The 23,972-nt window shown below is 44.5% G+C and overlaps 1 protein-coding gene across 13 annotated transcripts; it reads right to left on the bottom strand.

The window, feature by feature from the left end:
• Positions 1-1,338: 1,338 nt before the first annotated feature.
• On the bottom strand, positions 1,339-19,734 carry LOC118375935 (nucleus accumbens-associated protein 1). Of its 13 annotated transcripts, none has more exons than XM_052519351.1 (11): positions 19,411-19,734; positions 14,540-14,692; positions 13,914-14,171; positions 10,017-10,638; positions 9,367-9,537; positions 7,369-7,474; positions 6,154-6,251; positions 4,835-5,970; positions 4,364-4,600; positions 4,207-4,285; positions 1,339-4,050 (listed from the first exon to the last, which is right to left on the bottom strand). In XM_052519351.1, the coding sequence occupies exons 2-8, from the start codon at positions 14,663-14,665 to the stop codon at positions 5,678-5,680; spliced, it is 1,674 nt and encodes a 557-aa protein (XP_052375311.1). In that variant the 5' UTR covers positions 14,666-14,692; positions 19,411-19,734; the 3' UTR covers positions 1,339-4,050; positions 4,207-4,285; positions 4,364-4,600; positions 4,835-5,677. The 13 variants fall into 13 exon arrangements, with proteins under 13 accessions (XP_052375311.1, XP_052375315.1, XP_052375316.1 ...); XM_052519355.1 differs by having other exon boundaries at positions 4,364-4,521; XM_052519356.1 differs by having other exon boundaries at positions 4,364-4,442.
• Between the last annotated feature and the right edge of the window lie 4,238 nt (positions 19,735-23,972).

Genomic DNA, 23,972 nt, shown 5'->3' with positions numbered 1-23,972 from the left:
AAACGTTCTCACTCAGCAAGCTTTCATTCATTTCACAACTTGTCCTCAAATCAAATCAAATTTTTATTTGTCACATACACATGGTTAGCAGATGTTAATGCGAGTGTAGCGAAATGCTTGTGCTTCTAGTTCCGACAATGCAGTGATAACCAACAAGTAATCTAACTAACAATTCCAAAACTACTGTCTTATACACAGTGTAAGGGGATAAAGAATATGTACATAAGGATATATGAATGAGTGATGGTACAGAGCAGCATACAGTAGATGGTATCGAGTACAGTATATACATATGAGATGAGTATGTAGACAAAGTAAACAAAGTGGCATAGTTAAAGTGGCTAGTGATACATGTATTACATAAGGATGCAGTTGATGATATAGAGTACAGTATATACGTATGCATATGAGATGAATAATGTAGGGTAAGTAACATTATATAAGGTAGCATTGTTTAACGTGGCTAGTGATATATTTACATAATTTCCCATCAATTCCCATTATTAAAGTGGCTGGAGTTGGGTCAGTGTCAATGACAGTGTGTTGGCAGCAGCCACTCAATGTTAGTGGTGGCTGTTTAACAGTCTGATGGCCTTTAGATAGAAGCTGTTTTTCAGTCTCTTGGTCCCAGCTTTGATGCACCTGTACTGACCTCGCCTTCTGGATGATAGCGGGGTGAACAGGCAGTGGCTCGGGTGGTTGATGTCCTTGATGATCTTTATGGCCTTCCTGTAACATCGGGTGGTGTAGGTGTCCTGGAGGGCAGGTATGTTTGCCCTCAACTGGCCTTACTGGTTAAATCAAGGTGAAATATATTTTTTTGCATGACTTTTACATGGTTTCTTCAAGACCTAATACTTTGGTTTACCTTTCATGTAATATAAACACAGAAAAATAATGGTGCAGTTTCATCCATGACAATGTCTTATTCTATTAATACAGAAAGACCAGTTCAGATTGTATTGTAATTTAGACTTTCTTTTGTATTCCAACAATCCAAAAATCACACCTCTAGTATTTCCTGTCCTATCCTCCATCTGGACTCTTTGGTTCAATATGTCCCTGTCCAATTTAAGTTGTATGCATAATTTCTAAGTCAAGGTCCAAATGGAACCAAGAAGCATTCAATTGATGAGCTGTGATTTGATTCACTTACTATGCACTCCCTTGCCCACATTCCATTTGGTGCTCTCACTTCAAATGGCCCATCTTCATTATTGCCAAAATCACCACAACAGAGTGAACAGACCTTTGATCATGTCTAATTACAGCAGGTAGCAAACCTATAATTTACAGTGGTACAAATATTTGGAAAAAAATGAGCAAGGTCACAAATCATTTGTTACAAACCTTTTATTAAGAGTTTTTTTAAATCCATGTTGACATTTATCTTAATGATTTTTCTTTACAATAGTTAATGTGCAATTACCTTGAATAATATTGGGTCACAGTTAAGGGGTTTCACAAAGTTATTGGCACTTGGAAAACAATGAGAACAGAATGAGCACTGGCACTACAGGGTCACAGAGGGCAAGGAGCAGGGGCAGAAACATTGGGGATGCTACTGCACTGGTTTCAATAAGCCGTTTGTGGGTATATACCTCATGCTGAGAGTGCACGACTAACAATTAAACTTTAGTGCCTCTATGTATAATATACAGTATATATCTATACATATATTCATATTTATATATGTATATGTGAAAAAAGGTCCTTCTCCAAGCCTATATACACCACACTGGACACTGCCTTTGTCCATCCTCTTGAGATGTGTGTGTTGGGGGAGGAGGGACATCTATCTACCTGTAGGGATGGAGGATGAATCAGCTTGAACTGTCCTGTCCCACACAAACAAACATTCCTTTCTGTTCCTTTAGTCTTGTGCTTCAGAGCTGAGAGAAGTAACCCCCTCCAAAACACGCAAAACTGAACTTTGATCACTTCGTAACCAACTCAGTCAATGACTATGGTCTGTGGGGGAAATACTGTCATCTGGTGGTAGCTCCAGTACCACATGTGAACAGCAGGTGGCGAACAAGAGTGGATCTGACAGTGTCCATAATATCATGGGATCTGTTCAGCAGGGTGAAATCAGACCCTGGTGTATAGGTTCAATAACAGGTGCAAAGTTTGTAATTCAGACCTCTATAGCGCCACACACCCACTACTACCCACCCACCTCCCCAAAAATCATTCCCCCCAATAGATAAAGAGACAGTACAGTGCCCTAGTCCCCCCCCCCTGGAAGAACCTCTCATGGAACCCTCATCACAAACAATGATAAAAATATATACAGTTCTCTGTCTAGCCATTGGTGCTCTGTCTAGCCATTGGTGCTCTGTCTAGCTATCGTACAGTTATCCTTCTTTCCTTTTCAATTTTTTCTTCAGCAAGTAGTAGGTAAATCATTCACCACCTTCAATTAGTAGCATTTCTTTAAGGTCTTTACAGTACATGTTTCTTTAAAGAAAACATAAGCAATAAAAGAAAAAACATTTTGAAAAATAATATTTTTTTCTGTACAATATTCTGATGGACAGTCTGCAGCCATGACACCTCTCTCCCTAAACATGACCCCTCCTCCCTCCCTTCAGTCACACCAACTCAGTAGCACATTAGGCCAGTACTTTAAGACCAAAGCAACCATCATCCTCCTCTGACCTGTAGGCCAAATGCATGCTGGGAGCTCACACACACACACATCAGTCTCCATGACGTCTCAACAAAACACGCGAGACCAAGTAAAAAATAAAAAATATATATAAAAAACGGTCCTCTTTCATCGCTTCCACACTTTTACACAATCACCCTACATAGGAAATCGCTAGACGAGCGTAGAAAGAAAGTCAGCTCAACGGTCACAATATTTACAACAGGAGTCATCCCAGTGCATCCCACATCCACAGATCTGAGACGCAGGCTATGTTCCAATACTCTCTAAATGCACCCTTTAGTCCCTTCCCTGAAGTGCTTACATCAATGAAAGGGAGGAAGGATGCCGCTTAAAAGTATTTGAACAAGGCCATCCCTTGGGTTGTTTCTCCACACAACACATCAAAACCCTTTATCAAAGGTGCAGGAAACATGGGTTCATCCCATTTAAAAAGGTGCTTCACCTCCCCTTTAACATATCCACCATTGTCCATTTTGGATTTACCAAGCGTGAGAGAGAGTTAAACAACAGCAATCAGGACAGAAATGTCATGCATAGAGTGGACCTGCTTCTCTGCCGTATGGAGAAAAGTGAATTGTGTCCGCTCTATACATCACTTTTCTATCTGAAGGTGTCTCACATCTTTTGGATTGCAAAGGTGTATGGAAGATGGTGTAGGTCATCATTCACAAAGACAAGTGTCCCAGCAAAGGGAGTCTTAAACCAATCCAAAAAACTACCAGGTGGAGGACACACACACGTAAAAGCACACTCACACACACCCACCTAAAGCGCACTCACACACATCAATCGCACAGGAAAAAAATATACTTTTCAGTCACATTCAAGGAATGAACACAAATGCTTGCTCTCGCACATATATGAGACTGTTTAAAACACACTAACATACTCCACTGGAATGCCAATCCTCCTGACCTCACCCCATCTCTCTTTGGAACACGTGTGTGTGTGTGTGTGTGTGTGTGTGTGTGTGTGTGTTACAACTCTGTCTCAAGCTGAACGACCTGCCCCCTTTTAAACCCCATTCTACTCCCTCCTTCCCAACATCAACATAAGCAGGACCCACCCCTGCATATCCATGTCGATTAAAAAAGGCACATTCCATTATTCCAAATGTTTTCCTGTCATTGAATCACCACCTCATGATGTGTAATGATGTCAGTAGTCTGCTTCGGAGCAAGTCACTAACCAACAGAGGAGGGGTTAGCTCGCTAGCACCTCATGATGTGTAATGATGTCAGTAGTCTGCTTCGGAGCAAGTCACTAACCAACAGAGGAGGGGTTAGCTCGCTAGCACCTCATGATGTGTAATGATGTCAGTAGTCTGCTTCGGAGCAAGTCACTAACCAACAGAGGAGGGGTTAGCTCGCTAGCACCTCATGATGTGTAATGATGTCAGTAGTCTGCTTCGAGCAAGTCACTAACCAACAGAGGAGGGGTTAGCTCGCTAGCACCTCATGATGTGTAATGATGTCAGTAGTCTGCTTCGAGCAAGTCACTAACCAACAGAGGAGGGGTTAGCTCGCTAGCACCTCATGATGTGTAATGATGTCAGTAGTCTGCTTCGGAGCAAGTCACTAACCAACAGAGGAGGGGTTAGCTCGCTAGCACCTCATGATGTGTAATGATGTCAGTAGTCTGCTTCGAGCAAGTCACTAACCAACAGAGGAGGGGTTAGCTCGCTAGCACCTCATGATGTGTAATGATGTCAGTAGTCTGCTTCGGAGCAAGTCACTAACCAACAGAGGAGGGGTTAGCTCGCTAGCACCTCATGATGTGTAATGATGTCAGTAGTCTGCTTCGGAGCAAGTCACTAACCAACAGAGGAGGGGTTAGCTCGCTAGCACCTCATGATGTGTAATGATGTCAGTAGTCTGCTTCGGAGCAAGTCACTAACCAACAGAGGAGGGGTTAGCTCGCTAGCACCTCATGATGTGTAATGATGTCAGTAGTCTGCTTCGAGCAAGTCACTAACCAACAGAGGAGGGGTTAGCTCGCTAGCACCTCATGATGTGTAATGATGTCAGTAGTCTGCTTCGAGCAAGTCACTAACCAACAGAGGAGGGGTTAGCTCGCTAGCACCTCATGATGTGTAATGATGTCAGTAGTCTGCTTCGAGCAAGTCACTAACCAACAGAGGAGGGGTTAGCTCGCTAGCACGATAGTTGCAGCAGTCCACCAGTTGATTCAAGCTGTGCATTTTTACATTTAGCCGTGATTTCCGAGTAAGCAGTTTAGCTAGCATAGTAACGTCGCTAGCAAGCATAACAGAGTCAGTCATCGTTGTGAACAGCCACATAGGTAGGCTTCCTTGACAATTTCCATAGAGAAAAAAGGACAAGAATAAGATAATAAGCTATATTGGATTGCCGCAGGTAGAAAGTGCCCAGTTCTGTCTTAAAAACAGATATTTTTCAGTTCAACAGTTTGTCAAAACAAAAAACTCAAAAGGCCCGACGTTAAGACTTTTCTGACCACTTGATCAATACCATATTTTTATGCAAAAATAGCACTTTTACTTATTTGCTTTGAAATCTTATTTTTCGGAGCAGGACTTTCTTTGCAAAAACAGCTGTTCAAAATACAATAAAACAACAGATTTAAAACCAATCCCTCTCTTTCTCTCTGTACACAACAACAGTTGTAGAAATACATATTCAAAAAAATATGACCGTCTTTTTCTGTTCCCCTTGGATTTCTTTACAATTACAATTACCCTTTCTCTACCCCCATACTAATATACAGCAGAAACCATATTGGAAGTTACGATTGCTTGGACTCTCGCTTTCAAAATTAAAGCATAACTTCCTGGTTAACATCCTAGTAACAACCCCTGTTTCCCCTAGCAACGTTTCAGAGTCACATGTCGGAGGTGGAGGATCAAAAAGCCAAAGGGTCAGGGGGATGGGCCACACCACCAGAGGAGAAGAAAGGAGTACAGGGAAATATAGGTATTCATCATCAGCATCGTCTTCTAAACACTTCTGTACTCCACCTCCCCATCTAAAACAAAGTGCCTCCGTCGCTGCCCACCCCCTGCAGCGACTCGCCGGACGAGCCACCCGTCTCGGCGCCCTCTAGGGAGTTGGGTTCAAAGGTTGGCTCCGCCCCTAGGGCGTCGGCCTCCATCTTGGCGTCAGGGAGGAAGGCGGAGTACGCGTCACCCTCGGCCATGAGCAGCTTCAGCTTGGGGATCCAGCTCTTGCGGACGACGCGGCGGGCGTTGGTGCACATGTCCGCCGCGATGGCGTTCATCTCGCTCTCCTTGAAGCTCGTGGCGAAGTTCTGGCTGTAGACTGATGGAGGGAGGAGAGAGAGCGAGAGGGGAGGAAGGAATGGGGGAGGGAAGGAGGGGAATAGAGAGAGAATAAGAGAGAAAAGAGGAAAAGACAAGAGAGTTAGGATTGATGAGCCCAATCATAAATCAGCCGTTCATTTGTACTAACAAAAAGGCACTTGTGTTTAAGTGAAACACTCACATTTGACTGCGTGCAACACTCTGTTGTCCAGGGGCTTGCGGCTGGGGTCGTTAGTGGAGGAGCGGATTCCTGTTCCACAGCTGTTAGCCAGAGTATTCCTGATAGGGAGAGAGTATAATGACACCTTTATAAACATACATACATCCATCAACTGTTAACACACACACACACACACACACACACTTGTCAGACGTATAAACACACACACACTTGTCAGACGTATAAACACACACTTGTCAGACGTATAAACACACACACGTCAGACGTGTAAACACACACACGTCAGACGTGTAAACACACACACACACACACACGTCAGACGTGTAAACACACACACACACACACACGTCAGACGTGTAAACACACACGTCAGACGTATAAACACACACACACGTCAGACGTATAAACACACACACACACACACACGTCAGACGTATAAACACACACACACACACACGTCAGACGTATAAACACACACACACACACACACACACACACACACACACGTCAGACGTATAAACACACACACACGTCAGACGTATAAACACACACACACGTCAGACGTATAAACACACACACACACACACACACACACACAGACGTATAAACACACACACACACACACACACACACACGTCAGACGTATAAACACACACACACACACACACACACACACACACACACACGTCAGACGTATAAACACACACACACACACGTCAGACGTATAAACACACACACGTCAGACGTATAAACACACACACACACACGTCAGACGTATAAACACACACACACACGTCAAACGTATAAACACACACACACACGTCAGACGTATAAACACACACACACACGTCAGACGTATAAACACACACACACACACGTCAGACGTATAAACACACACACGTCAGACGTATAAACACACACACGTCAGACGTATAAACACACACACGTCAGACGTATAAACACACACACGTCAGACGTATAAACACACACGTCAGACGTATAAACACACACGTCAGACGTATAAACACACACGTCAGACGTATAAACACACACGTCAGACGTATAAACACACACGTCAGACGTATAAACACACACGTCAGACGTATAAACACACACGTCAGACGTATAAACACACACGTCAGACGTATAAACACACACGTCAGACGTATAAACACACACACGTCAGATGTGTGAGAGAGAGAAAGACACACTAACCTGTCGAAGAAGGCAGCCAGCAGCCTCCTGAGCAACACCTTGTGTCTGGTCCCTGCACTCACATGACAGTTCATCAGCTGGGCTCGAGATATGAACACACACGTACCTGCAGACACACACATTAGTGAGAATCATCAACAAAAACAAACACACAGAACAGTGTTACCATGGACTACTCCAGACACTACCCCTATTGAAATTCTACACACACAAACCTGGACATACCCCCCCATACACCATCTGTAAAACACACACAGACACACCCTGTTTACACACACAAACCTGGATATACCCCTCATACACCATCTGTAAAACACACAGACACATCCTGTTTACACACACAAACCTGGATATACCCATCATACACCACACACACCATCTGTAAAACACACACAGACACATCCTGTTTACACACAAAAACCTGGATATACCCCTCATACACCACACACACCATCTGTAAAACACACACCATCTGTAAAACACACACCATCTGTAAAACACACACAGACACATCCTGTTTACACACACAAACCTGGATATACCCCTCATACACCACACACACCATCTGTAAAACACACACAGACACACCCTGTTTACACACAAAAACCTGGATATACCCATCATACACCACACACACCATCTGTAAAACACACACAGACACATCCTGTTGACACACACAAACCTGGATATACCCTCATACACCATCTGTAAAACACACAGACACATCCTGTTTACACACACAAACCTGGATATACCCATCATACACCACACACACCATCTGTAAAACACACACAGACACACCCTGTTTACACACAAAAACCTGGATATACCCATCATACACCACACACACCATCTGTAAAACACACACAGACACACCCTGTTTACACACAAAAACCTGGATATACCCATCATACACCACCTACACCATCTGTAAAACACACAAAGACACATCCTGTTTACACACACAAACCTGGATATACCCATCATACACCACACACACCATCTGTAAAACACACACAGACACATCCTGTTTACACACACAAACCTGGATATACCCCTCATACACCACACACACCATCTGTAAAACACACAGACACATCCTGTTTACACACACAATATCAAAGAAGAACACACACACTGAAACATAGACCCAAACACCCATCCTGGGTCTGACTCGGCATAATAAACAAACAAACAGCAGGCCAAACAGATGGGAATACTTGACTGTAGTCCACATGTAGACTGAGTGTGTACTCTAGGACAAGGTGGCAGTGGAATGTAACATAGGCTCCCAGAGAGGCCTCGACTTGGCTAATATTAACCACACTGACACATGCCTCATCTCTTACATACAGTCATCTCACAGTCATCGCACTGTTGAGCATGAAAAACCAAGCAGCGTTGCAGTTCTTGACCCAAATATGGTGCCCCTGGTACCTACTACCATACCCTGTTCAAAGGCACTTAAATATTTAGTCTTGCCCATTCACCCTCTGAATGGCTCACATACACAATCTATGTCTCAAGGCTTAAAAATACTTGTTCAATCTGTCTCCACCCCTTCATCTACACTGATTGAAGTGGATTTAACAAGGGACATCAATAAGGGATCATAGCTGGTCAGTCTGTCATTGAAAGAGCAGGTGTTCTTAACGTTTTCTACACTCAGGGTATAAGCGGTGTACTATCTTCATTTGATCACTCGGTTGTTGCAGAGAAAATGCAAACTAGTGTATTCGAGGTTTAAAAAGGCTTCCATTTTAACATTTCAGACTAGATTCACCCTAACGAAAAATCTATCAACCCCTACAACATGTCCATTCATTATAATCCTCATAATAATTCACATTTCCTGTTGCTGCAGGATTAGTTTCCCGCTGTTCAAATTAAGATAGCACATCTTTAACAAGGCCACATTCCACTTCGGTCCCTCGACCCTTCTCTGACCCTTCTCCTACTCCAGTTCTGAAATGACAGAATGGATCCACACACACTGACCTGAGACAAGCTCTAGTTTCTCTGCGGGGTCCCCCTCCTCGTATAGTTTGGGGTGGCAGCGGTTGCCTATCTGTGTGATGAGCTCAGCGGGGAGAGACGACAGGTCCTGGCGACCCCGCATACGACCCCGGGTCTCTGAGTGGTCCGGCAGGGCCTCCACACGCTCACCAGCTACCAGAGGGAGAAAGACGTGTGTTAGATCTGTCTGGTTTGACCTTTATACACACACGTCGGTACCTGCGGCGCCCACGTTGAGCATGCTGTACATGTTACAGATCTGTCTGGTGTGACCTTTATATACACACACACACGCCGGTACCTGCGGCGCCCACGTTGAGCATGCTGTACATGGTGTACATGTTACAGATCTGTCTGGTCTGACCTTTATACACACACACACACACACGTCGGTACCTGCGGCACCCACGTTGAGCATGCTGTACATGCTGTACATGTTACAGATCTGTCTGGTGTGACCTTTATATACACACACACGTCGGTACCTGCGGCGCCCACGTTGAGCATGCTGTACATGGTGTACATGTTACAGATCTGTCTGGTCTGACCTTTACACACACACACACACACACACACACACACACACACACACACACACACACACACACACACACACACACACACGTCGGTACCTGCGGCGCCCACGTTGAGCATGCTGTACATGGTGTACATGTTACAGATCTGCCTGTACTGCTCCTCCGTCTGCTCCTCCGTCACCTCCTCCTCTTCCTCCTCGTCATGGTAACTGATAGGCGAGTCACTGGTGTAGGCGCTCATCGTGCCCGGGCTGGCGCCCTCCGATGCCACGTTGCCCATGGAGACCACACTCCCGTTGGAACCGCTGCCGTGGCCCCCAACCCCTGATCCTATCCCCGCCCCGCTGGCTCCCATCCCCATGGCCAGTGCCAGCGCCCCCGAGCTCTGGATGGCACTCCCTCGCACGGACTCCTGGGAAAAGCGGGCGGCCTTCCTGGATCCGCCTCCACCTGAGCCCCCTCCACCCCCGTCTCGGCTGCTGCCGCCCTCCCACAAGCGCTTGGCCACAGGAGTGCACACCACCGAGTAGGGCGAGGCTTCTGATTGGTTGCCCTGCTGCTCTGTCTTCACCCGCGACATGAGGGGGAGGGGGGTAAGGCAGGAGGCGGGGCGACTGCCAGTCCCCATGGCAACGGTTTGAGTGACGGGGCTCTGGGGTTCGGAGGGCGGAGCCTCCTCGGCTTGCAGGCCCTGGGAGTCACAGCTGGGCGAGGAAACCTGGAGGAGGAATATGGAGAGAATACATTTATCAATAGTTTATTATGGAAATATAAATATACTGTATATGCAAATACTTGCAATGATTTTGATAAGTGGTTGTTTACGCATCTCAGTTGAGTGTACTGTCGCTCTGGAAACGCCTGGTAGAGTTCTGCTAAACACATTCAAAATCTATCAGGGTTTCTGAACATGTGGCGCTGGACACTTGATCAGCAACATTTTCATTTACCGGACATTTGAGAAAATTTACCGGGAACATTTGCATTTGGTGCATAGCGTGATTAGGGCGTCCACCCACGGGGCTCAGAACGACAGCAATCACATTTAGAATACGGTCATTCATATTCACAGAACATGCAAGTCGAGGCTGCAACGATGTGCGGTCCTTCTGATGTGCACTTCAAACACATTTACTTTTCCTCAGCCAACAAGATGAGTAACCAACAGCAAAATCACTAGCCTGTGTCAATCTACTTTAGTAGAAATGTTTAGGCTACCTGTTCTATTGGTCAGCTTGTTGAGAATAAATAGCCTATTTCAAATAGACTCTGGGCCAGTTGTGGGCCGATAGGCCTACTGATGAATTTGGGCTCTAAGCTACATAAAATGCAAGGAGTCTGAGGCAACAGATCACAACGTTTAGCTTAAAATGTCGATAAACTATTATTTCGTCACATTATAAGCGCAGTACTGTGCACAAGGCAGTAGGCTATGCACGAATGTTCGTTCCATAACGCAATTAGCAGGAAAACACCATTATCAAAAGGGCACTACACATGCGAGCGGTTTCATGTAACAGATGAAAATATCCGTTACAAATGTAGAACGAGAGATCTAATAGGCTACTTTGAAACAACATAAGACATGCAGGTTTCAAACAATTAAGTACATGTTTTCAAAATGCATACTGCCTCCAGCTCATTGCAAAGTGGTGTGTGACGCGCTGATGAAGCCTACCTTCTGTTGCCGTTTGACACAGCGTTCAAAACAACTGAGAAATCTCTGACTTTGACTTCAGTGCGTTCAAGACAACTGGGAACTGGGGAAAACACAAGCTCTGACTGAGAAAAACACAGGCTCCGACTGAGAAAAACACAGGCTCCGACTGAGAAAAACACAGGCTCCGACTGAGAAAAACACAGGCTCCGACTGAGAAAAACACAGGCTCCGACTGGGAAAACAAGCTCCGACTGGGAAAAAACAAGCTCCGACTGGGAAAAAACAAGCTCCGACTGGGAAAAAACAAGCTCCGACTGGGAAAAAACAGGCTCCGACTGGGAAAACACAAGCTCCGACTGGGAAAACACAGGCTCCGACTGGGAAAACACAGGCTCCGACTGGGAAAACACAGGCTCCGACTGGGAAAACACAGGCTCCGACTGGGAAAACACAGGCTCCGACTGGGAAAACACAGGCTCCGACTGGGAAAACACAGGCTCCGACTGGGAAAACACAGGCTCCGACTGGGAAAACACAGGCTCCGACTGGGAAAACACAGGCTCCGACTGGGAAAACACAGGCTCCGACTGGGAAAACACAGGCTCCGACTGGGAAAACACAGGCTCCGACTGGGAAAACACAGGCTCCGACTGGGAAAACACAGGCTCCGACTGGGAAAACACAGGCTCCGACTGGGAAAACACAGGCTCCGACTGGGAAAACACAGGCTCCGACTGGGAAAACACAGGCTCCGACTGGGAAAACACAGGCTCCGACTGGGAAAACACAGGCTCCGACTGGGAAAACACAGGCTCCGACTGGGAAAACACAGGCTCCGACTGGGAAAACACAAGCTCCGACTGGGAAAACACAAGCTCCGACTGGGAAAACACAAGCTCCGACTGGGAAAACACAAGCTCCGACTGGGAAAACACAAGCTCCGACTGGGAAAACACAAGCTCCGACTGGGAAAACACAAGCTCCGACTGGGAAAACACAAGCTCCGACTGGGAAAACACAAGCTCCGACTGGGAAAACACAAGCTCCGACTGGGAAAACACAAGCTCCGACTGGGAAAACACAAGCTCCGACTGGGAAAACACAAGCTCCGACTGGGAAAACACAAGCTCCGACTGGGAAAACACAAGCTCCGACTGGGAAAACACAAGCTCCGACTGGGAAAACACAAGCTCCGACTGGGAAAACACAAGCTCTGACTGGGAAAACACAAGCTCTGACTGGGAAAACACAAGCTCTGACTGGGAAAACACAAGCTCTGACTGGGAAAACACAAGCTCTGACTGGGAAAACACAAGCTCTGACTGGGAAAACACAAGCTCTGACTGGGAAAACACAAGCTCTGACTGGGAAAACACAAGCTGACTGGGAAAACACAAGCTCTGACTGGGAAAACACAAGCTCTGACTGGGAAAACACAAGCTCTGACTGGGAAAACACAAGCTCTGACTGGGAAAACACAAGCTCTGACTGGGAAAACACAAGCTCTGACTGGGAAAACACAAGCTCTGACTGGGAAAACACAAGCTCTGACTGAGAAAAAAGTTTTGAACAGTCACCCAACTCGGAATTCCAACTCAGGAAATCAGGCCTCTTTCCAGAGCTCCGACGTAATAATTTGACCTCGTATTTTAAGATACTGTACATACAAATATACTGTACACACGTACCAATTTACTTCCACTAAATTAGATTACCTAAATTATGCAGATTACCTAAATTATGCAGATTACCGATAAGCATGACCAGTCAAATGAATTTCCATTGACCGGTATTTCCATCAATAAATAGCCTAAAAAGCATTATTTCGCAATTGGATTTTCTCTTCTCCCTAGCAGTTGTCCGACGCAAATGTTATTTATCTGCATTTTTTTTGTTTTATATACGGACAAAAGCAATCTATTATAGGCTAACAGAAACCCTGGTATGTATGTGTGTATTATTCTAAGACCTCTGAATAAAGAGCACAGCATAACGGCACAACCTGTGGTCACGGTGTGTGATTGTGATGCAGGACAAGGCTCCCCTTTGAAGGAGGCCTCCTATCCTTAAAGGAAAACTCCACCCAAAAACAATATTTTGGTCAAATGTTTTGCCGCCGGTATCACATGATGCCAAATGCATCATAAAGTCTGTATTTCTGTATTTTGAAAGTTATACATCTTGAAAAGTTGATTGCTGACATGCAAAACCTTTCTGGACTATATCAACAATGGACTAATGAAACAAATACCAAAATATCATTTTTTGGTGGAGTTTTCCTTTAAACATGCTTGGGTTGTTAAAAAGGCTATATAAAACCCATGTATTATTACCTTGAGGAAGAACTCTGTGCCCTTCTCCATGATCTGCTGGATCTGCAGGAATCCTGCGGTGTACATGAGGAGGAACTGGTCTCCCACTGTCATGCTGAGGCGGCCTGTGTAGCAGAAGGCCAGGATCTGCTGGAAGCTCTGGGGCTGGACGGCTGGGGGGAGCTCCACCACTGTGGGGGTCTTGGAGCCGCTGCCTCCCCCAGTGCTGAACAGGTCCCGGAAGTAAGAGCTGCTGGCCGCAAGCACGGCACGGTGAGCCTGGAGGAGAAGGAGGGAGGAGTAAGAAGATTCTATAGAGCTATATAAGGAATGTTTCCTTTGTTTGAACGATACATTTATTTTAAAACTGTGTGGTTGATCTTTTGGGAGGTGCAAAATGTCATGATTATGATCATTCAGATGCTGATTCAGTGATTCGATTTTCTCTGTTATTTTTCTAACATCAATAAATGTTGACCAATAATGGCAAGTCATGAAGGGCAACGGGATAATAAAGTCATAAAAATCAATCCGTTACCGCCGAGATGGACCGATAGATAAATAATGGGTCTTGCACATCAGAACACTAAAAAACTAAATGTACATTATAGTACACAATCTACGCAATTCACACAGTAATATCCCACCTTGAAGGCGTGTCCCTTGACGACCACGGAGACATCGCAGTAGAGCCCCTGGAGACGCTGCTCGTTCAGACACTCCAGGACGTTGTTGCCAAAGTTAGGAATCGCCATCTGAAGGGTCTGGGCCATGGTGCGCTACGCACACCACCACAGGGTCTGGAGGGAGAGAGAGATATCAGCAACATATTTTAAAAGAGCCAATTAAATCAGTTCCCAATCTTCTGCATGAGGCTGACCCGTTTGTCCCCAACCTAATGAAGCAACAAACAGTAATGCCCTGTACTTAACCTATATCATGGATTCCAACACCATTGGTACACTGAACAAAAATATAAATGTAACATGTAAAGTATTGGTCCCATGTTTCATGAGCTGAAATAAAAGATCACAGGAATGTTCCATACTTACAAAAAGCTTATTTATCTCAAATGTTGTGCATCATTTTTGTATGTCTCTTTTAGTGGGAATTTCTCCATTGCCAAGATAATCCATTCACCTGACCGGTGTGGCATATCAAGAAGCTGATTAAACAGCATGACCATTACACAGTTGCACCTTGTGCTGGGGACAATAAAAGGCTATTTATAATGTGTAGTTTTGTCACACAACACAATGCTACAGATGTCTCAAGTTTGGAGGGAGTGGGAAATTAGCATGTTGAATACAGGAATGTCCACCAGAGCTGTTGCCAGATAATTTAATGTTCATTTCTCTACCATAAGCGGTCTCCAACGTCGTTTCAGAGAATTTAGCAGTACGTCCCAACCAGCCCTACAACCGCAGACCACATGTAACCACGCCAGCCCAGGACCTCCACATCTGGCTTCTTTACCTGCGGGATTGTCTGAGAACAGCCACCTGAACAGCTGATGAAACTGAGGTGCATTTCTGTGTGTAACAAAGCCATTTCGTTGGGAAAAACTGATTGGCTGGGCCTGGCTCCCCAGTGGGTGGGCCAATGCCCTCCAAGGCCCACCCATGGTTGCACCTCTGCCCAGTCAAGTGAAATCCATAGATTAGGGCCTAATTCATTTATTTCAATTGACTGATTTCCTTATATAAACAGTAACTCTGTAAAAATCTTTGAAATTGTTGAACTCTTGAATTTTTGTTCACTATAACAAGTAACATGGTACTAGTGGTGCATGTTACAATCAATGAGAAACCACTAAGAAGGAGGGCCTAATTATCAAGTAATTTAACTACTATTACCATATCATTTCTAAGGACACCAGGTAAATAGAGGGCTGTAAAATAAAGCCCAACCATAGGATTCCCTCTCCGTATGATGGGTGCTATCAGCTCATCAGTGACCTTAACACTAACAGACAGCACCCTCCAATGGACAAAACATGTTTAGTGATGATACCCATTTGGAAGCAACTGAAGTGAACCTAACGCTTTCATTTGTCTTTCAGACAAAGTAAACCATTTTACAGTGTGTTTTGAGCAGAAAGGAGACCCTTAAAATACTATTTGAAAAAGCCTACTTATCCATATGTAGCAAATGTCAATGCCCATACACACGTCTTATTCTGAAAAGTGAAAGCATATCACTTCTATCTGCTATTTATATAGGCCTAAAACTGTCTAAAACAAATTCAGAGATGTTATTTGATTGTAAAATGTGTGTTTACATCTGTGTAAATATCCTACTCCTACAGTACTACAATGTGGGTTTGTTTGAATTGCCCATAACCTATTATCTCAAGCATACAACAACCTAAACCTGCAGCCCTCTAATATTTCATAGGCCTATGCTCTAAAGTCAATAGAAATTAAAGGTCTGTCATTCCTCTCGACAACATCATATAGAATGGTGTGTGTGGATGAAGAGGAGGAGACAAAGACAGTGAGCCACTCTGAACTATTAAGATACAGTGAACTTTAAGGGTGCAGGCGCCTCCTCTCCCCTCCCACTATCTCTGAAGCTCAGCCCAGACATCCACCTCAGCTAACCCCATAACAACCATAAACAGCACAGACATCCACCTCAGCTAACCCCATAACAACCATAAACAGCACAGACATCCACCTCAGCTTACCCCATAACACGGGCAGGGGGCCACCCATACTGAGTGTCACTGTCACTAGTCACTTTTCATAAAAGCATCTGATTCGCTAACTGATGCTATAAGCTATTATTGCATCCATTACACATGCATGTTCTAGCATGCATCTATGCACCTACATACAGTAACACGCAGTCATCCGCTTATAGACTACACACACACACACACACACAAAAGCTGCCATTGACGGGGTGGATACTATGTGGCAGCATTAACAGACCGTTAGAATCTTCTCACCGAGTGAAACACAAGATTCACAAGAAGTCTGACTAACATATTAAAGGTGAAGTAAGCAGCCCAACATATAAGCCTGGCTTTGGGATCCAGCCAGCCACACTGGTAAAAGAAACACTGTCTTTGTCTCCATCCCGCTCTCTTATGCCCTCTCGCAAAAACACAGATGTGCACTCACACACACCAACGCAAACAAACACACACACATTCACACACACACACTAAACAATACTGCCTGTTTACAGTTTGGCAGGACACACACACAGAATAGAATAAAGCCTGGGTGTGTTTGTGGAATTTGCACTGAGAGAACGACCAAGGAGGGTAGGAGAGGGGCCTGAACAAGGGCTGTGCCCAGCAAAGGGGTCATGTCAGGCACAGCAGCCAGGTTAGAGGGCAGAGGAGGAGAAGTTCAGTTCACCCACTGCCTCACATCTCATACCGGGCAGTAGAGTCAGTCACAGAACTAGGTCACACAGTGTCAACATAAGTGCCAGTCTTTTCACAGGAGCCTCAAGAATGTTTTGCCGGCATTTAAAATGCAGCCACAGCTTATGTGATGGACCAAGGACCGACGTATTTGTGATCTTATACAAAGTAAAACATATTTTCCAGTTTATCCACACTCCTAGACGATAGTCTGTGAAAACACCAACTGCTAAATTAATTTAGATCGCCTTACAGATTATTAGAGAGGGTTACATGGGTGGTGGCCAGCAACATGCCACCCTGCATCCCACTGTTGGCTTGCCTCTGAGGCTAAGCAAGGTCCTGGTCAGTCCCTGGATGTGAGTAGGGGGCACTACTGCCTCTGGTCGAAGGAGACCCCAATGCGCCAGGGCAGTGATTGGGGACATTGCCCTGTGTAGGGTGACCTTTTTCAGACGGGACGTTAAGCAGGTGTCCTGACTCTCTGTGGTCACTAAAGATCCCATGGCACTTATTGTAAGAGTAGGGGTGTTATGTTAACCCCAGTGTCCTGGACACATTTCCAAACTGGCATCACCAGCTTTCACACATTCACACCTCCCCTCTCCCCTTTAACAATATCCAGGTCATTGCTTTAAATTAGAACGTGTTCAGTCAATTTACCTGGTAAAATAAGGGTAAAAAAAAATAAGGTGCTGGCACAACTATTTTATAGGCATTTCCTGGTTTCAAAACCCATGTCTACTGTAAGGATATAGCTTGCCTGCTATAAAATGTTGCCTACACACAATGCAACTATCAATTCAATGTTTACTTTTCTTATTGAAGGGCTACTGACCATCATTGAAATACATTATTCATCGTTTCAATGAATTCACGTAACATATATAGATAGGCATGGCATGCTCAAATTGATCACATCGAAAACTGTTCCCGAACCACATTCATTAAATACCAATTAAATTAAACAGTTCAAAGCAAACCTCTTAAGTGATAGCTAGCTGTTACTAGCTATAAATTGTATCTCCAGCGAGTTGCGTTTTGACCAGGATACAAGATCAAACCGCGGTGATAGCTGTCTGTGTACGGAGGTGACCGCCGCGCCGTGTGCCAGTCTGCCCGCTCGGAGTGCTCCACTGGCACGGGCCGGGGGGCGACAGAGAATGGCAGTGACTGCAGCAACACGCGATCCAGGAGCGCCACGGCGTTTGCCAGCTGTCAAAAACGTATACGGATATATTAACGAACTTTAATCAGTTTGAAAAGGTCCACATCTTTCGCTTTTAGTCCCGTCTTTCATTGCAATATACGCATCCCACCCGCAGGCCTGTGAATCGGGTGCCTGTCAGGACTAGCTAAGCTAGCTAAACTAGCAAGCTAACATAGCACTGCTAAAATATTTTGGGTTCGCCCCAGCGCACCATCCACCTCATGCACTCAGACAACCGCACAGTATCCGCTGCTTCCGCGATTACCCACGAATTAAAAACAGATTGTCACAAACTGTATCGATTAGGTTGACAGTTGTCCCACGGTGTCAGCTATCGATTCCAAATCGTATTTATTTAAATATTTTGGGGATGGGGAAATGACTCCCACTGCTATACTCCATTTTACCGACATCAACAGGTCATCTCAGGACACGCAGCAGCTGAGGGCGAGCCAGACGGAACCAGTGCGGCACAGAACAGGGGTGTTTCAAGTCGGTAGACAAGACATATTTAACCACTTCTCACCAATGTGATAGATGGCCAAAATATTTGTATCCGAAACTAACAATTATTTTAATCGTGTAGCTCACATAAATTCTGACAATTGTCGGTACATAAAAATATTTCATCGTGCACTGTAAAAAGTTTTCGATCATATTGCCGAGGAGAAAGTAGCCACAAAGGCATGTGGGGCTCGGAAGTCGCAAACCGGTGAGGTGTTTAAAGTTTGTGATGGTGCCATCCTCTTACCAACCCATCCCCCATCGCACACCTTTCCCAAAACAATAGTTTACCCCCACGAAACATTCCGAACCCATCTGATATCTGCCCCAAACCGCGGTGCCAACGAGGGACACCGGTCTTGCCCACAGCCCCTGCATCCTCATACGACCCCATTAGACATCCTCATTCTCCAGCAGATACTCACCCCTTAGCTGGGAAACTGATCCAAAACGTTTCAATGGAGGATTCGATAGCCCTCTCCCCGCAATATCTTCATACAGGCAGCCATTCGTTGTGAGCAATGGCGAGACGCCGATCGCAGAGCTATCGAGGGCGGAACAGTGTCCCAGGGGATTGCGGAGCTCCGAGTCACCGATCGCGCCGAACAGAAAGACAAGCATGACGCGCTCATCATTCAATCGCATGATCGTCTCAAGCACAGCCTCAATTTGGGGAGACCTATCCCACGGCGTGATGTGTTTGCGCATTGGCACAGCAGCGTGCAGAAACCGCCTCTATCCCTTCTCCCTGTGCTGTGTGTGAGATAGAAATGGGAAAGTAAGCTGTGTGTGTGCGTGCACGTGTGTCTGGACTACATTCATTTAGGTGAACCCAGTGCGTGCAAAGAATAAATAATCATGCCTGCAAGTAACGGGTACGGGGAATCAAATAAAAACACATTTTGCTTAGAGAGAGATGGAGCCCTGAGTTCTACCATTGCATGGCTGAGTTGGACCTGCTTTATAGCCTATGTGGGCTATTTCATGGGGAATATATATTTTTTTTTTCAGGCTACCTACACTTTAAAAAGTCACTGGCTAACTCATTAATGAAAATTAGTAGTGGCTACTCAAACATCTCCAACCGTCAGTAGAACTCAAATCATAAAAGTGGTACTAAATTATATGTCAATAAGATTTAATATAATTTCATGTTTTTGAGTACTGTTAACACATATTAACTTACTGAGTAAATAACTGTATTTATTTGTGTTCAGCTAATGTAAAGTTAATGATTATTTAATATTTTAAAGTCAATTGAAAATTTATTAAATAAGTTAATCTTACTTGATTCTATTATGTTTTGCATCTTTACTTAAATGATAAGAGGCTGCCAGCCCTCTTTTAAGGTCCTAACTACAGAATAGTGTCTATTCCAGATGCGTAGGAGTCAAAATAAGAATACTGTCGAAAAATAAATAAATGTCTTCAAATATCAAAGTAGTAGTCAGACACATTGATATTTTAGTAAAAAACACTTGATTTATCTGTGTTTTGCTGATATAGAATTATTACGTTTTTGCAAGTTATGTTTTTTGTTGTTGAATTTCGGATACTTTTACACAATGTTGTATGCATGTTTGAAGAAAGAAAAGTAATGAAGGTAAATAATTAAGTGAAAAGGAACCCTACATGTTTATGTTCAGTACATCACATAATGTCCAGGTAACTTCAATCGTTATATTTCAGAATACATAATACAATTTATTGTTAAAAAGTTAATAGAACACAAAACAGTTAAGTATTTAGAAGTTAAAAAGAACCTTATGGTTGGTGATGTCACTTTATTACTTTAAGTCTTGAACACTAATACTTTGGGTTACTCAAATGGTTCTAGGCAATGGGTTTCCTCAAAAAAAATGTAGTTAGCTGAACTAATTACTTTTTACAGTGTGGGACATATGCTTCAGCCTATACCAGCATTTCCCAAACTCGGTCTTCGGGACCCCAAGGGGTGCATGTTTTGGTTTTTGCTCTAACACTACACAGCTGATGCAAATGATCAAAGATGATTTGGTCCTGCCGTACATACCTACACGTACGCTACGGTCACAAGATGCAGGCCTCCTAATTGTCCCTTGGAATTTCTAAGCAAACAGCTGGAGGCAGGGCTTTCTCCTATAGAGCTCGATTTTTACGGAATGGTCTGCCTACCCATGTGAGAGACGCAGACTCAGTCTCAACCTTTAAGTCTTTACTGAAGACTCATCTCTTCAGTGGGTCATATGATTGAGTGTAGTCTGGCCCAGGAGTGTGAAGGTGAACAGTCCTCTCTCGGAGGACCTGAGCCCTAGGACCATGCCTCAGGACTACCTGGCATGACGACTCCTTGCTGTCCCCAGTCCACCTGGCTGTGCTGCTGCTCCAGTTTCAACTGTTCTGCCTGCAGCTATGGAACCCTGACCTGTTCACCGGACATGCTACCTGTCCCAGACCTGCTGTTTTCACCTCTCTAGAGCAGCAGGAATGGTAGAGTTACTCCTAATGAAAAGCCAACTGACATTTACTCCTGAGGTGCTGACTTGCTGCACCATTGACAACTATTGTGATTATTATTACTTGACCATGCTGGTCATTTATGAACATTTGAACATCTTGGCCATGTTCTGTTATAATCTCTACCTGGCACAGCTAGAAGAGGACTGGCCACCCCTCATAGCTTGGTTCCTCTCTAGGTTTCTTCCTAGGTTTTGGCCTTTCGAGGGAGTTTTTCCTAGCCATCGTGCTTCTACACCTGCATTGCTTGCTGTTTGGGGTTTTAGGCTGAGTTTCTGTACATCAATTTGAGATATCAGCTGATGTAAGAAGGGCTATTTAAATACATTTCATTTGATGATCAAAGCTTGGTGATTTGTTGATTATTGGAATAAGTTGTGTAGTGTTAGGGCAAAAACCAAAACATGCACCCCTTGTAGTCCCGAGGACCAAGTTTGGGAAACCCTGGCCTATACTGTTACCTGTCATCTCCCCCAACATGATTAATAGAGCACTACAGACCTTATACAATGTAAATGTTTTTACTAATATGGAAGCCATCAGTATGAAGGGTATAATGTGAAAAATGATTCACAGCACCAGATACAGTGGGGAGAACAAGTATTTGATACACTGCCGATTTTGCAGGTTTTCCTACTTACAAAGCATGTAGAGGTCTGTAATTTTTATCATAGGTACACTTCAACTGTGAGAGACGGAATCTAAAAATCTAAAATCCAGAAAATCACATTGTATGATTTTTAAGTAATACATTTGCATTTTATTGCATGACATAAGTATTTGATCACCTACCAACCAGTAAGAATTCCTGCTCTCACAGACTTGTTAGTTTTTCTTTAAGAAGCCCTCCTGTTCTCCACTCATTACCTGTATTAACTGCACCTGTTTGAACTCATTACCTGTATAAAAGACACCTGTCCACACACTCAATCAAACAGACTCCAACCTCTCTACAATGACCAAGACCAGAAAGCTGTGTAAGGACATCAGGGATTAAAATTGCAGACCTGCACAAGGCTGGGATGGGCGACAGGACAATAGGCAAGCAGCTTGGTGAGAAGGCAACAACTGTTGGCGCAATTATTCGAAAATGGAAGAAAATCAAGATGACGGTCAATCACCCTCGGTCTGGGGCTCCATGCAAGATCTCACCTCGTGGGGCATCAATGATCATGAGGAAGGTGAGGGATCAGCCCAGAACTACATGGCAGGACCTGGTCAATGACCTGAAGAGAGCTGGGACCACAGTCTCAAAGAAAACAATTAGTAACACACTACGCCGTCATGGATTGAAATCCTGCAGCGCACGCAAGGTCCCCCTGCTCAAGCCAGCGCATGTCCAGGCCCGTCTGAAGTTTGCCAATGACCATCTGGATGTTCCAGAGGAGGAATGGGAGAAAGTCATGTGGTCTGATGAGACAAAAATAGAGCTTTTTATCTAAACTCCACTCGCCCTGTTTGGAGGAAGAAGGATGAGTACAACCCCAAGAACATCATCCCGACTGTGAAGCATGGAGGTGGAAACATCATTCTTTGGGGATGCTTTTCTGCAAAGGGAACAGGACGACAGGACGACTGCACCGTATTGAGGGGAGGATGGATGGGGCCATGTATCGTGAGATCTTGGCCAACAACCTCCTTCCCTCAGTAAGAGCATTGAAGACGGGTCGTGGCAGGGTCTTCCAGCATGACAATGACCCGAAACACACAGCCAGGGCAACTAAGGCGTGGCTCCGTAAGAAGCATCTCAAGGTCCTGGAGTGGCCAAGCCAGTCTCCAGACCTGAACCCAATAGAAAATCTTTGGAGGGAGCTGAAAGTCCTTATTGCCCAGCGACAGCCACAAAACCTGAAGGATCTGGAGAAGGATCTGTATGGAGGAGTGGGACAAAATCCCTGCTGCAGTGTGTGCAAACCTGGTCAAGAACTACAGGAAACATGATCTCTGTAATTGCAAACAAAGGTTTCTGTACCAAATATTAAGTTCTGCTTTTCTGATGTATCAAATACTTATGTCATGCAATAAAATGCAAATTAATTAAATCATACAATGTGATTTTCCATAAACATACATAAACACCTAGATGGTAAACAACCCCATAAACATACAAAACCCCTAGACAGTGCGAAAAAACACATACATCACCCATGTCACACCCTGACCTAACCAAAATAATAAATAAAACAAAGAATACTAAGGTCAGGGCATGACACATACATATTTTCATACACGCATATGAGCATGGAAGCACACCATGCAGATAGGCCTACAGTCATCACACATAAACTCAGCAACAACAAAAAAACGTCCTCTCACTGTCAACTGTGTTTATTTTCAGCAAACTTAACATGTGTAAATATTTGTATCAACATAACAAGATTCAACAACTGAGACATAAACTGACAAGTTCTAAAGACATGTGACTAACAGAAATTGAATAATGTGTCCCTGAACAAAGGGGGGGTCAAAATCAAAAGTAACAGTCAGTATC

This window comes from Oncorhynchus keta, chromosome 5 (genome assembly GCF_023373465.1).
Source record: "Oncorhynchus keta strain PuntledgeMale-10-30-2019 chromosome 5, Oket_V2, whole genome shotgun sequence".
NCBI classification, from domain to species: Eukaryota; Metazoa; Chordata; class Actinopteri; order Salmoniformes; family Salmonidae; genus Oncorhynchus; species Oncorhynchus keta.
The sequence above is the reverse complement of the archived record's forward strand: the minus strand, read 5'-3'. Positions and strand labels throughout refer to the sequence as shown.